This window comes from Sesamum indicum, linkage group LG4 (genome assembly GCF_000512975.1).
Source record: "Sesamum indicum cultivar Zhongzhi No. 13 linkage group LG4, S_indicum_v1.0, whole genome shotgun sequence".
Classification (NCBI taxonomy): Eukaryota; Viridiplantae; Streptophyta; class Magnoliopsida; order Lamiales; family Pedaliaceae; genus Sesamum; species Sesamum indicum.
In genome coordinates, this window is record NC_026148.1 from 14,010,735 (window position 1) to 14,024,030 (window position 13,296).

General features: G+C 40.4%; 1 protein-coding gene and 1 long non-coding RNA gene across 4 annotated transcripts; one reads left to right on the plus strand and one right to left on the minus strand.

Moving 5' to 3' along the window:
• LOC105161019 lies at window positions 364-5,242 on the plus strand. Of its 2 annotated transcripts, none has more exons than XR_002286909.1 (3): window positions 364-1,697; window positions 1,779-2,191; window positions 2,282-5,242. It is a non-coding gene; the product is annotated as an uncharacterized LOC105161019 (long non-coding RNA). The 2 variants fall into 2 exon arrangements; XR_847733.2 differs by having other exon boundaries at window positions 364-1,596.
• On the minus strand, window positions 9,112-13,044 carry LOC105161020. Of its 2 annotated transcripts, none has more exons than XM_011078572.2 (4): window positions 12,447-13,044; window positions 11,427-11,582; window positions 10,627-11,298; window positions 9,112-10,364 (listed from the first exon to the last, which is right to left on the minus strand). In XM_011078572.2, exons 1-4 carry the CDS (start codon window positions 12,777-12,779, stop codon window positions 9,288-9,290), a joined length of 2,238 nt encoding a protein of 745 aa, XP_011076874.1. In that variant the 5' UTR covers window positions 12,780-13,044; the 3' UTR covers window positions 9,112-9,287. The 2 variants fall into 2 exon arrangements, with proteins under 2 accessions (XP_011076874.1, XP_011076873.1); XM_011078571.2 differs by having other exon boundaries at window positions 9,112-10,367.

Consider the following 13,296-nt stretch of genomic DNA (forward strand, 5'->3'; position numbering starts at 1 on the left):
AGGGAAAAGAGCCATTTTTAACTCCAGAAGGTAGTTGCGCGGAGATCCAGCACATGACTTCGGTCACAGAAGGTAGTCCTAAGGGGATTGGATTGGAGTCCAGCACAGTAATAATATTTTTGGATGAGCCCAATCCCCTTAGGACTCGAGAAGGTAGTTGCGCGGATGGACTTCGGTCACGGGAAAGGTCTTCCTCCTTAGCTTTAGTCCGCCCCACTCTAATGGGTTGAGGCCTATCATCACTCCAATAGAGTAGAGAGCTTCTATGAGAGGGGAATTCTAAGCTTGCGATCCCAACAGGGCAACTTGCCCTTCATCCAGATCCAGAGAGAGGTCCCCTATCAGCGGAAAGGTATACTGTAGTCGCATCCTTGTAGTCGAACGAAACATCATTCTCGGAATTGATGCGACTTTTGAATGATTTAGCAACCATTTTAATTATTGCCTGCGACACCATGATGGCGTGTGTGCAAGAACTGCAAGTTGTATTGTTAGCGGTTAGCTCATCCAACAAGGGAATAAAGGAACTTTAGTGCCCTATCTCATTCTCATTTAGTGCTTCTTTCTTTCCTACTCTCCTTCTGCCCAACCTCTGGCATTTTCTGGGTGACCATCGACCGTTTACATCCTCACCTATCTTCTTTATTTTTATCCTCGTAAATGTTCTTGATTTTTTATTCCTTCTTCCTCCTCTCTGTTATGATCTTGTTTGTTGGAGCATCTGTATTTTCAAGCTCTTATCCTTTTTCTACATTTTTTGGGTTCTTAAAAAAATGGTCTCGTTGCATGGGAGGATTCAAGCTTCCGGTAGTGATGATCCCACCGAGGCGACTTTGCGGCGAGCAGGCAGTGGCTCATCCTCCGCCCATTTGGCCCAGAGAGTAGAGCTTTTGTACTGTGGAGAGGCGATGCTGCCTTATAGACGAGTCCTTCGAGGGAAAGGAGATAGAGAGGGAGGAGGAAGAGAGAAGGGGTGAGGTCTCTTTGAAAGAGGAGGAAGATAGAGAGGGAGATCTTGAGGAAGAGGGGGAGGTCCCCTTGGTTGGGGTGAGTGGATGGATGAGAGCCACTAGCCTAGTTTTGTGGACTGGGTACCCTTGGTATTTCGGGAGGCTTATGCCCAATGGTTGAGGGAGGACTATAGAATTCCCAAGTCTATACCTTACTTTTCCCCTCTTAACAACCTGTACTTCTTCACAGCCTAGGTGCGTGGAGACCTTCGTTTTCCCGTTCTTTCCTTTTATTGCAAGGTGGCCTGTATTTTTTGGGTCCCCTTGAACTAACTCGCGCTTAAATCCTTTCACTTGATGGTCGGCTTTTCCGTCGTTGTAAGTTATAATGGAGCCAAGCCCTCAAGTGAAAATCTTTTTTCCTGCTTTCAACTAAGAAAATCAAAGTCGGGCCTTTTTCATTTTTCCCCTTGCCATGGAGTACACTTCATACCTATTTGTAATGTCTCAAGAATTGGAAGGGGAGCTATTTCTTTGTGGTGCCACTTAGTAATGGGATTTTTCTCATGAGTGTTGGTGGATCTCCCTCTGGCCAGGAGTTTCTCCATTCGTAGATGGAGTGCTTAGTTGACGGCTTACCAAAGAGGTTGAATCTTGAGCCCTATGATTGTATGGTGTTGGTGGATAAGAGACTCCTTTCTCATTTTCGTTTAAGCCCTCAAGAGATTCCTCTGGAGAGGCCTTTGGGTATTTCTTATGTTTTTATTCATTTTATGACTTGATACTTTATCTTGTTTCTAATTGGTATTTCGATGTGTCATCATACAGAATCCATGATGTTCAAGAACCTCTTGGGGGAGAGCATGAGGGAAGTCCTCAACTCCTACCTCCACAGCTCGAGACTCTATGGGAACTCCTGCCTCCAGTGAGTTTTGAGGGGAAACGCTCGGGCGCAACCTCCTAAAGGGCCTCAAAGTGGTCACTAGGTCTACTTTTGTTCTCCTTCTTCCCCGGAGCCAGGGGATTTCTACCCCTACCGACTGCTCCACCATCGAGAGTGGAGCATTTATAATGCCAAGTGGAGCATTTATAATGCCAACCCTTTTTTAAGGGAATGGGAGGGGGAGACTTTGTTGCTTGGAGACTTCTATTAGGGGGTTGTGTTGCCAGTGGACAGGCGACACATGTCTGGCTCCTATAGAGTGGAGCTTTGAGGTCGTCTAGCTAGCCACCTCGCATGGGTAAGTTTTCTCCTCTGTCTTTTCTTGATTATTTTCATTTCATCTTGGTTTTCCTTTCTGATCATCCTCTTCCTTGGTTTCATTCTCAAGCAATCACTATCTACAGGGAGGCGATAATTGGCCTCTAAGCTCTTTCTCCTCTTCCCCTTCTTCCTGAAGGCACCATGAAGCGTTTGAAGGAGTGAGTTGCTCGTCTATGAGATGAGCTTGCTAAGGAGATGGGGATTAAGGAGGAGACTGTGGCTAAGCACAAATGGTTGGAGAAAAAGCTCTAAAGTCCAAACAATCAACTAACGACTTCCACCAAAGTTCAGAAGGAAGCTACCTATAAAGCGGCAAATGATGCTCACTTGGGATTCCTTGACACGAGGATAGATAGGCCTATTTCGAGTCCTTCTAGGAGAGTCATTTGGTCAACTTCTGAAAGTCAGAAGATTTCAATTTTGATCTGGCTAATAAGGTTGGGCCCTACTACGTTGATGGCTTCAATACCTTCCTAGACATGGATGCAGGTCTCGAGGATGCCCTTGAGCCAGATGAAAGGATCATTCCCCATGCAGGCCAGGAAGAGCCCTTTATGGATTTAGGTGGTTGTTTCTCCCATAAAGGGCTCTTGCAGATGAAGATCTAGATACCATCCTAGGGACGATAATATAAGAAGTACAACCCCACCTGCTATCGATACACTAGCCACCATGGAGATTGACTTCTCCCAGAACCTCCGAAGAGCCTACCTAAGAGCTTGTTATCCTCCCTTAGCCAAGAAGATCCTTGAAAGAATATCTACTCACCATTCACATCGAGCAAGAGGTAACCTCCATTGTGGGAGAGAGTTAAAACAAAAACCAAACCCCCCTCCCAATTCTGAGAAAGAGGTTTTTATAGAAAAAATAATTCCTGTTTGTGGTTCTTGCATTGGGGATGAATGTTGGTTGCATGTGGTCTTTTGAACAATTTTGGTTATTTTCACTTGTTGGTGTATGTTTTTTTTTTTTCTTGCTTCCCTAACTGGTTTAGTTGGGACCTTTGATGAATGGTATTGCTTTTCTCAACTCATCTTGTTGGGGTTTACTGCCCGTTCTTCCATTCATCATTTGTCTACTTGCTTTAGTTATCGGTTCATCAGTTGAATTTAAGGGTTTGTCATCCTTGTCATTGTTGTAACGTCCCTTTATTCAATGCTTTAATCCCTTGCGAACTGAAGAGTTCCTTAGTTTCAGAATGAAGCCTGTGTAAAGTAAAGCTTACATGACATAGTATGTGTGCTCCAAATAGTGCTTGCTTCTACTAAGTGCTGAATTTGTTGTTATTTTCTAAAGGACACCTGCAAAAGAAGCAGGGTTTATTTAGGGGAAGATGTCTATCCAAGAACATGGCTTATTTATAAGAGGGTACTTGTCTAGGGATAAGGTTTATCCTGAAGGGGTACTTGCTCAAAGGCAAGGGTTATTGCTAAGGGAGTTCTTTTTAGAGACAAGACTTATTCTTGAGAGGACGCTTTCAAAGGTAGGGCTTTCTTTGAGAGATGCCTACCTAGGGGCAAGGCTTATAGTTTAGAGGAAGCTTGCTAAACACAAGGCTTGTCTTTGAAATATTCCTGCCTAGGAAAGAGCTTATTTTTCAAGGGGTGCCTACCTAGAGGCATTGCTTAGTTCTTAGAGGACGATAGGGATTTTCTTTGAGACAGCTTGCCTAAGGGCAAGGTTTATTTCTGAAGGGGGTGTCTGCATAGAGGTAAGGCTTATTTTTTAGAAGGCGCCTGCCAGGAGCAAGGCGTCTGCTTGAGGGAAAGGTTATTTATGAAAATGTGCTTGTCTAGGAACAAGGCTTGGCTTAAGCATAGACTATTTAAAGTTATGGACATACCATGGTCGTGATAGAGGTCCCCCTTCTTGGTCTTCTAACTCATAAGCTCTATGCCCTAGGCTCCTCATTATCATATACGACCCTTCCCAATTAGGGTCTAATTTGCCTACTAATTTTAGTGTCTCGACCCAAAAGACTAAGTCTCCCTTTTAGAAGTCTTAAGGCTTTATTAATCTATTATGGGCATAGATAATCACATTTTTGTAATACTGCATACAGAGGAAAGCCTTCTGTAGGACTCTTTGATGAGTCCAGGTTTTTCCTCTGGAGATGGGTGTTCTCTTCCTCTAAGTAGTGTTATATTCAATGGGAGGGCATCCCTACTTTGGCAGGGATGACACTGTCGGTTTCATATACTAAGGTGAAGAGACATCCTCCAGTAGATGTTCTAGGGGGTCATACTATAAGCTCATAAGAAATTGGGAATTCCTCATCCCAATTTCCCCCCGCTTGGTCTAGTCTTCTTTTAATCCCTCGCGCTAGTACTCAGTTGGGGACTTGTACTTGTCCATTATCTTGAGGATGAGTTATCGTAGTAAACCTTTTCATAATTCAAAGCCCTTTACACTAATCTTGAAAATGTGTGACCTTGAAATTGTGAACCATTGTCCGAGATAAGCTCTCGAGGAAGACCGAACTAACAAATTACGGTTTGCCATATGAATTTCTTGACTTCCCCCTTAGTGATGTGGGAGAGGGGTTCACTTCCACCCATTTGGTGAAGTAGTCAATGTACTAAGAGGAATTTCCTCTAGTGGGGGCCCAAGGAAAAGGGTCCAACCATGTCTACATCCCATTGGGAGAAGAGAGAGAGGGCCTATAAGGTAGTTAGGGGTTCTGCTGGATGGTTAATAAGAGTTCAATGTTGTTAACATTTATCACAACTGCGGACTAATTGATGCGTCTCATGTTTCATAGTATGCCAAAAGTATCCCGCTCGTAGAGCCTCTCCGATCAACATCATAAGTCTTGCATTACTCTCGTGACACCCACTGTGTATTTCCTTAAAAAGACATACTATTCGTCTTTTGAGATTAGGCACCTTAGTAGGGGATGAGTGAATGCTTTTTTGTATAGGGTATCTGAAAGAATTGAGCATAGCGCGGGAACACAATGAAAGTATAAAAACAAAAGCAATTTAAACCACTTAAACCCTTTCAAATGGGTGTACGTTTATGGTGTTTGGTGTTTATACGCAAAAATAAATAAAAGCAACATGCGTTCACAAAGTGGCTAATGGAAACAAACAAAAAGGGTGCATAAAATTGAACTACGAATTATACTTTTTTGATTCATGCATTGTACCGCTACAAGGATTGATTCCTTACTCCATCGGAATTAGCCCACGTAAGTATCCAACACAGGATACCTCTAATTCATCCACAGCACAACGTGAAGAAGAACCTAGATCTACTACTAGGTAGAAACTAGATCATAGAAGAAAACATAAACTGAATCAATACTATCAATTAGTGTATCCGAATTTGTTTGTTTATAACCTGAACCTAGTTTAAGAACATAAGATGTAAGGATAATAAGAGAGAAAATTTTCAAAATTTCTCTTGGGATAAAAGGTGAAGAGAGGAGAGAGAAGAGAGTGTGTTGAAGTTCTAAATTTCTATATTATGTATATGTAATATCTCCAAGATAATATCTAATACACACACAAATATACATTCCTAGTGTGTGCTTATTAAGTGGCCGCGTGGTACTCTTCCCCTTAATCCCCCTCAAGGAAGAGTCTAACTCTTCCTTGACTTTGACTCCAAGGTGGATGACTAGGGCTCCGAAAAAATAAGTGGACCGGGCTTGTTTAATCCATTAAATTAAATTAAGCCCAACCACAATCCATCGGGTATTTAATTAACCTAATTAATTTTTATACCCATTCAATGGAAGTCCAGATGTCTATTTAATCTCATTAAAAGACTTGAGTCCTATCACTCTAATTCATAAATTCAATTTATTAATTAAACAATCCCACTTTCTAATTAATTAGTCCTACAAATTACTTAGTCCAAATCCTATTTAAATTAATCTAATTAATTTAAAGGCTATGCCCAAACCTAATTAATTCAAATCTTGGGTCATCCATCAAATGGACTATCCCAATAAATGATCCAATTATTTATATTCTTCATGAATAATTTAATTCAATTAAATTAATTTATTTTTTCTAAAAATTCAACCACTTCTATATAGTGATTTGTGTTTAACTCTTTAGGTTCACCTCAGTTAAACTAGGGTTTGTTTACAACACAATTAATTAATTAAATTAAATTAAATTGATTATTTCTCATTAACCATTAATCATAAATGCTCGTTACCATGTGTGGCCATTTAACAGCGGCCTATTGGCAATAGAAACTAGGAGAATATGCTAGTGAATATTTAGGCTCTCGAGTTTCATATAGATATGATTCTTTCATCAACCATCTCTGAATCTAAATCTAGAAAATGGAATTGAACGGTGGTTCACATCCGGAACTAGATAAGTATGTTTAATACTCGTGATGTATTTACTCCATTGATCAATATAGAAAATATTCCTTATTCGACCAAGCACTGTTGCCACAAACTTAAAGATTTTAAACCATTTCAGAATACATAGGAGATTCATCCGTCATATACTGACAGGTGATGGATCATCTCTTGGAATCCATTGTCTTTACTACATATTCTGATTCACTGGATAAGACTTATAACGACCACATGATATGATTATCTCTTCACATGCCCAAGTCTGGTCCTTAACATTCCTCTTTATGATTCTTTCTTTTTTCTCCCTGACCTTCCTTCTTAAAGGCTTTAGCTTTTTTCATCTTAAAGTATCTTTCCACCTTCACTCAAAAACTGTCAAAGCTTAGTGCCAGTTTTTTCGCTAAAGATTTAAAGAATTCTACATCCTTTGGTCCCTACGAGTAAGCGCTGGCCCACACCTCGGGGATAGCTGAAGGGACCTCCAGGGTAGCAGCATTGAAGCATTGGAGGTAGTCCATTAGAGATTTTGACTCCTTTTGAGAAGCGGCTCATAAACATCTTATGGTGTCGTTTGTTGCTGACGAATAGATGAAGGAAAAGGGAATGGAACTCTTAGAAAACCTGGATAGAACCAACAGATAATTTGTTGAATCATTGTTGAGTTGCTTAGGTGCACATAGTGATGAACACTTGACATTTGACTTTATCCATGTAGTGATAAAGGAGAGTTGCATTCTCGAACCCAGACAAATGCTCCTGGGGTTCCGTAGACCCATCATACTTCACCATGATTGGGGTCCGAGAATTAGCGGAGCACGTTTTCTTATGACTTCTTCACGAAAGGGATACCTTCATGTTTTTCCGGCGAGACTCCAAGGGCCAGGTGTTGCATGTCCCAAAGCCCTCACGGAGATGCTCCGAATGGGCTTTCCACACATTGAGAACATCCTCTTATGGTTGTAGGATGAGCCTTTCATCCTTAGTTGGGGGATCTCGAGGTGGGTTCACACTCTCGTAGTTGGAGTAGAGGCTACCATAGCTAGAGGAGTTGCTAGAGACACCTAACGGACAACTGCTATTCTCAACGTAGCTACTGCTGCAATCATTTGTTATAGTGTGTCCAGCGGGACAGCTAACATTTTCTTCGAGGAAGTGTCTGGTGAAATACTTTTGCAAGTTGAGTCCACGTGCTCCACAGGATCAGATGTGCCTTGGCCTCCATAACCTTGGAGGCCAAAGGTGCATGTGGAACCATTTGTAGAGCCTATGTGTCTCCAGTTTGAGAGTTGACAGCTTTTTGCTTCTCCATCCCACTATTTGCCAGTCATATTCCTCATGTCTTAACTTTGTTTCTATAGACAACGCCACTTAATGCAAGCAGAAAATTGCTCATTTGGGTAAGCCCAATTTGAGATCTTTGGGCTTAGATTTTCATAAGTTTTGGAACAGAGACCTGCAAAAAATATATAAGCACTCCGAGACTGAAGTCAATTAATAGTGATAGAAAATAATAATAAGAAATAAAGAGCATGGTAATAAGTAGTCCCTTCCTGCCGCCCAAATTGGCAAACTAAGGCTTTCACATAAGGCCGAATCAGCAAGTCCAAGCACCAAACAGCAAGGCCACCACGCCAATTGAATTTTACACATTAAAGGACACATCACCCTAAAAGATCGCCAGCTAGGACCCCATATCCAGCTAAAACTGGTTGGACAAAGCAGCAACTAATAAACTTCCCTACATCCGTAGTTGACTAGGCAAAAGCTTTTCATACCAGCATATCTCTTAGGAGATAACTCGAAATCATGTATAGATACTATTGTTTAAAAGCTAAATTCACGAGGATTATGATGATATCCAACTTAGAACTAACCAACCCATGGATCCCATTCAAATTGATTTATAAATAGAGGTCCAAGGTTAGACAACACGTAAGTGACTTCACATTCAGCGCACTTTCTCTTTCAAATAGCAAGGCTATGTGCTCCCTACTATTTTTCTACACTCTACACTTGCATTTTAGCTCCTTTTCCACCTCTAAGCACTCCACATCAATTATTTCGGCATTATCTCGCATTTATTCAAGTTTTTTCTATCTTAATTTTCTTAATTCAATTACTAACTTAAACATTAGTGTGTTAACCGTTATCTTGCAAGTTCGTTCCCCATAAATTTTAGGACTTTTGCAAAAGTCCCTCGACCAATGTATTTATACATGTTTAACAACGCCATTTAGCACATCGTCTCCTATTCCTTTTCTTTATGGGACACGCAAATGACATATTCAACACGTGTTGGAGGCATCTTAACATTGTAACCCGCATTTGATATGTGTCTAATACTGCACGAGCCGATTGTTTCAAAAGTATGTATTATTATAGAGAATATTTGATGCGTTAATGCTTCCATACCATTTATTTATTTTGGCATTACCGCAAAGCTTCTACAAAAGAAGGTAAATTCTTAAGTTTCAAGCAGCCAGGGAATTTTAGCCTCATCCATTGCTTTTCAGTACCAATTTACGGTCAATGGATAGGCATCCCAAATTCATATAAACTAAGCTGAATTTCACGCCAAAACATAAAGAAGGATACTATGCATTTAACTTAATTCACATTTCTAAGAAAATTGGTTATTAATGTTAAGGTAAAAGGGAAGAAAGGCCTATGGCTAAGCATAGTTGACAGAACTCACAAGTCCCGTTCCTTACCCTTTCATGTATAAACAACAAAACAGAAAAGAACATCTCTATAATTCATCAGGTTCTAGTTGTGTTAGTGCCAAAGTTGCCTGTGTATCATCTACTGCTTCTGCTATAGGATGCTGCCCAACCGGATTCAGACGCTGGGTGTAATGGAATTCAATTTGTAGCCGGTGATGAAGAGGCGTAGATGCCATTAACCCCTTCTTCAGATCAACCTGCAATTCCCTAATGGGAATTGCAGCCAAAAAGCTCTTGATGTACTCTTTGCATGACTCTTTGCCCGTGCAGACTATCATTGAATCCTCTTCGTTCTTTCCTGGAGAATCATTAACGGCAACCACTTCTTTCCCAGTAGAGACCTCAATTTTCCTATTTTTCTCCGGCTTATCATTGGCTGGTTTATCATCCGAATTTTGAGTCTCACTAGCAACCTGATGAATCATTGTATCCCTGTCAAATTTCAAGATAAAGGCTTGGTTGCAGCCCTCATAGAGTCTCTCGCCCAGAGTGTCGATGATGTAGTATGCATCATGTTCAACCTTTAGGACGAAAAAGTGATCGTTCCAGCTGATGATATAGACCAAAGGGTCACTGCAAGGCTGCATCTCAGAGGCACATCTACAGATTTCTTCCCAAATGTTGTCAAATGACATGGCACCTTGGAGGAAATCAAACCCTTTGTCGTCTAGTCCTTCTGGGTGGAAGAACCCTATGAAAGATTTCTCTGGGACAACGGAAAGTGGACGAACTTTAGCCTCGAGTACCGTCTCAAGGTCAAAATGCTTGTCTGCGAATCTTTCCCCATATGTCTCATTCTCACAGAGATTTCTCCACTCAAGTGAACCTTCACGAATTAGGCTGTCGAGTTGGGACTTGATCGGCATCTCATCTTGGTTCGACTGTAACCAATCAGCAATCACAGCTACCAAAGCTGTACAAGCACTTTCACCAGCTGCACGTTCACTCCTTTGGTCGATCGAGGCAAAGAAAACTTGTGTTTTCAATTTCATGTGTCCATCACGGCTTATTATCTCCTTCAGCTCCCAGATCCCAATGGCAAAATCATCATCTCCAAATTCAGAGGCATATTGTTGGTTTGCAGCTGAATTGTCCCCAGTTTTCTGCTGCATCCATATTAAAAGACATTGTCAAAAAAAAAAAAAAAACTCCCAAGAAAGTGTAAGGATGATTACATATGGATTATGGAGTAGTGGCAAAACTTTTAATTTGTATTACTCGAAAAATTAATCAAGTCTAAAGACAAACTCAGCAACACTTCTTTAAGTTGGATTTGCAGTAGATAAAGTCAACATATTCAAACCCAATACGATAATTGGAACGCAGGAATAGATTAGAAGGAAAAAACTTAAATAAAAACCATACTCTTATAGCAGATTCATCTGAGGAGCTAAGCTGACGGCGATCAAAATCAATATCATCTCCACCTTCCTCTCCATAATATTTTTTCAATAATGGCTCTCCTTTGACTTTAGGTGATCTGAAGCTTAATTTCCTTTTTCTCCACGGAAGAAGTCTACGTTTTAAATTCTGCTGTGTTGAATGTTCAGCAACTGGTATCCTCTTATCCCCGGGATATATATGTGCTCCATCTGATTTACCATGGCTGTAATATATCCAGTCTTCATCCTCGCTGCTGCTTGTATTTGAGTAAATTGAACCTCCAGCATGGTTTGCATAAGCCAATGTCCCGTAACTGAATGACTTCCTAACACGAGAATCCTGCTTTACTTCATCCGACTCTCCTTCATCCGAGTCGTCCAGTGAATCCGTGTCAAGTGCATAATTAAACTCGACATCCTCGCTTCTATCTGAGCTCCTTCCATCACTGCCTTCCTCCTTTTTACTTCTTAGGGCAGATAACCCCTTGAAGATATTGACTCTTATTGGGCTCGCCTTACGAGTTGATATATCCTCCTTCTCCAATGAAAACATTTCTCCATAACAAGGAGACCGTGGAAAATATATAACGGGTCTTGGTATCGTCGATTCAGGAGGGTCCTCAGCATTTCTTAGTTCTAGAAGACTAATTGAAAGCTGCGTGCAAAATGAAATGAACTCACTCTTAACAAACCACTCATGGAACTGAGAAAGAGGGCCGTGTGCCCAAAATTGAGACAAAATGAGATGCATTACTGAAAAGAACAACAGCAACGTCTGCTTACATAAAGGGAAATACATCCGTCACCATGGGCGCAGGGTATTGTCAGAGGAACATCAACTTCTCCGTCTTGTTTTTCAGCTGCAGAAGCAAAATCTGAAAGGTTCAAGGATGCAGTGGCAACGACAGGGACATTGTTATTTGTCCCTTGCTTCAAACCCTGTAATGGCATGATGTGTTAGTGTTCAAAATGTAACAATGGAGTAGAAGGAAAGACCTCTTTCCCAACATTAACATCTTTTCCCAGGATACAATCAGACAAGAAGCATGGACTATTATATGCCACGTAAATACACATCTCATGTAATTTCTCAAACAACACAAATTTGCAACAAAAAACAAAAACCAACGCAAAATGGAACCACATAAGTTCTGCAGTCAATTCTTACTCAGAAAACCATCATACTGATTGGACAAGCATAAATTTGTCCAAAAAAGTGATCAAGAACCATTTTCATGAGAATCAGAGTGTGTATATGATGAAGAGCTAACATCCAAAACTCTTGTATGTTTCTTATGTAAAAATTAGATATAAATGAAACCTTGAGGCAAGACTTCAAAAATTACAGCCTAAGGAGCCTGAGATTGCAACTGAAGGATCATCAAATGATCCAAAGTAATTGACCAACATCAAAATTTTCCCCAAAAATCACTTTTTAAATTTTAAAAATCCACCAAAAACATCTGTGGGCCTGAAATATAGGAAAAAGATTAATCATCTTGTCCTTTCAAAAGGTGTAAACTTCTCAAGATACATGAACATAAAAACAAAAAAAAAGAAAGAAAGAAAAAGAAAAGAACAGAAAATAATTCACCTTAATTTTAACATACAAGAATTGAACCAATTCTATACTTTCTATGCTGTCCCATGTGATCAAGAATTAGTCATCAAGTCTCATCAACCAAACCTTGATACGATAAAGAAAGAAGCCAAACAAGAACCATACAAATTAACAAAACATATATTTAGGGGAAAAACAGAAAACAGCACCAAAGAAACACACAATCCCAGTTGAGAACTCACATTAAAAACTGCAAATGAAACCTTCCAAGGATGAAAAGAACCCTCCTTGTAAGTTGAGAAACTGCAAATACAGCGAAACTCCTCACCCCAGTGCACAACCCCATCTTCCCCCAACAACTCTTCCTTTGTGAAATTCCTCCTAACACTCCTCCTCAAAGAACCCAACCCAATTCCCTTTGAGCCCTTCCACTTGATCTCAACTGAAAATCTTGAAGAATCTTGGAGTTGGGGTGATGGAAAGAGACCTCCGAGGTGATGAACGGTGATCTTGGCCTCAAATTTTTTGGATGACAGTGGCGGCCAAGGCCTCCACTTCATCATCTTCACCACCATCTTCTCTGTCGATAAAGATTTTCTTGGACTTTTGATCAACTGATACCTCAAGTCTTGAGAGAGTGTATATCTGTGTTTATATAGAGCTTATCTAAGGCGAAAGGAAAGATTTTAGCAAAAGGGTCTTTATTGGAAAACAGTACTTGAATGTTAGTTTACAATTACGGGAGAGAGAGAGAGAGAGAGAGGATGGAAACTCGTATGTGCTCTGCACAACCACTATGAGAGACAGAGAGAGAGAGAGAGGGGGCCGGCAAGTAGTGAAAGTAACACATAAGAACCAACGCAATTCCAACCAGGAAATATTTGTAATTTCCTTTTCCATTTTTTCTTGACGAGTTTGTAATTTATTTTTGATTCCCTCAACGCTCATTAGTGCCTTCTAATTTATTAGTGGCGATAAACATTTAAAAACTTAGGCGAAATTTAGGCCAAAAATACCTGCAATTTTGCCATCATAAATACATGCATTTTATTACCTGTAATTATGGTATTTAATCCATTTTGATATTTTTAA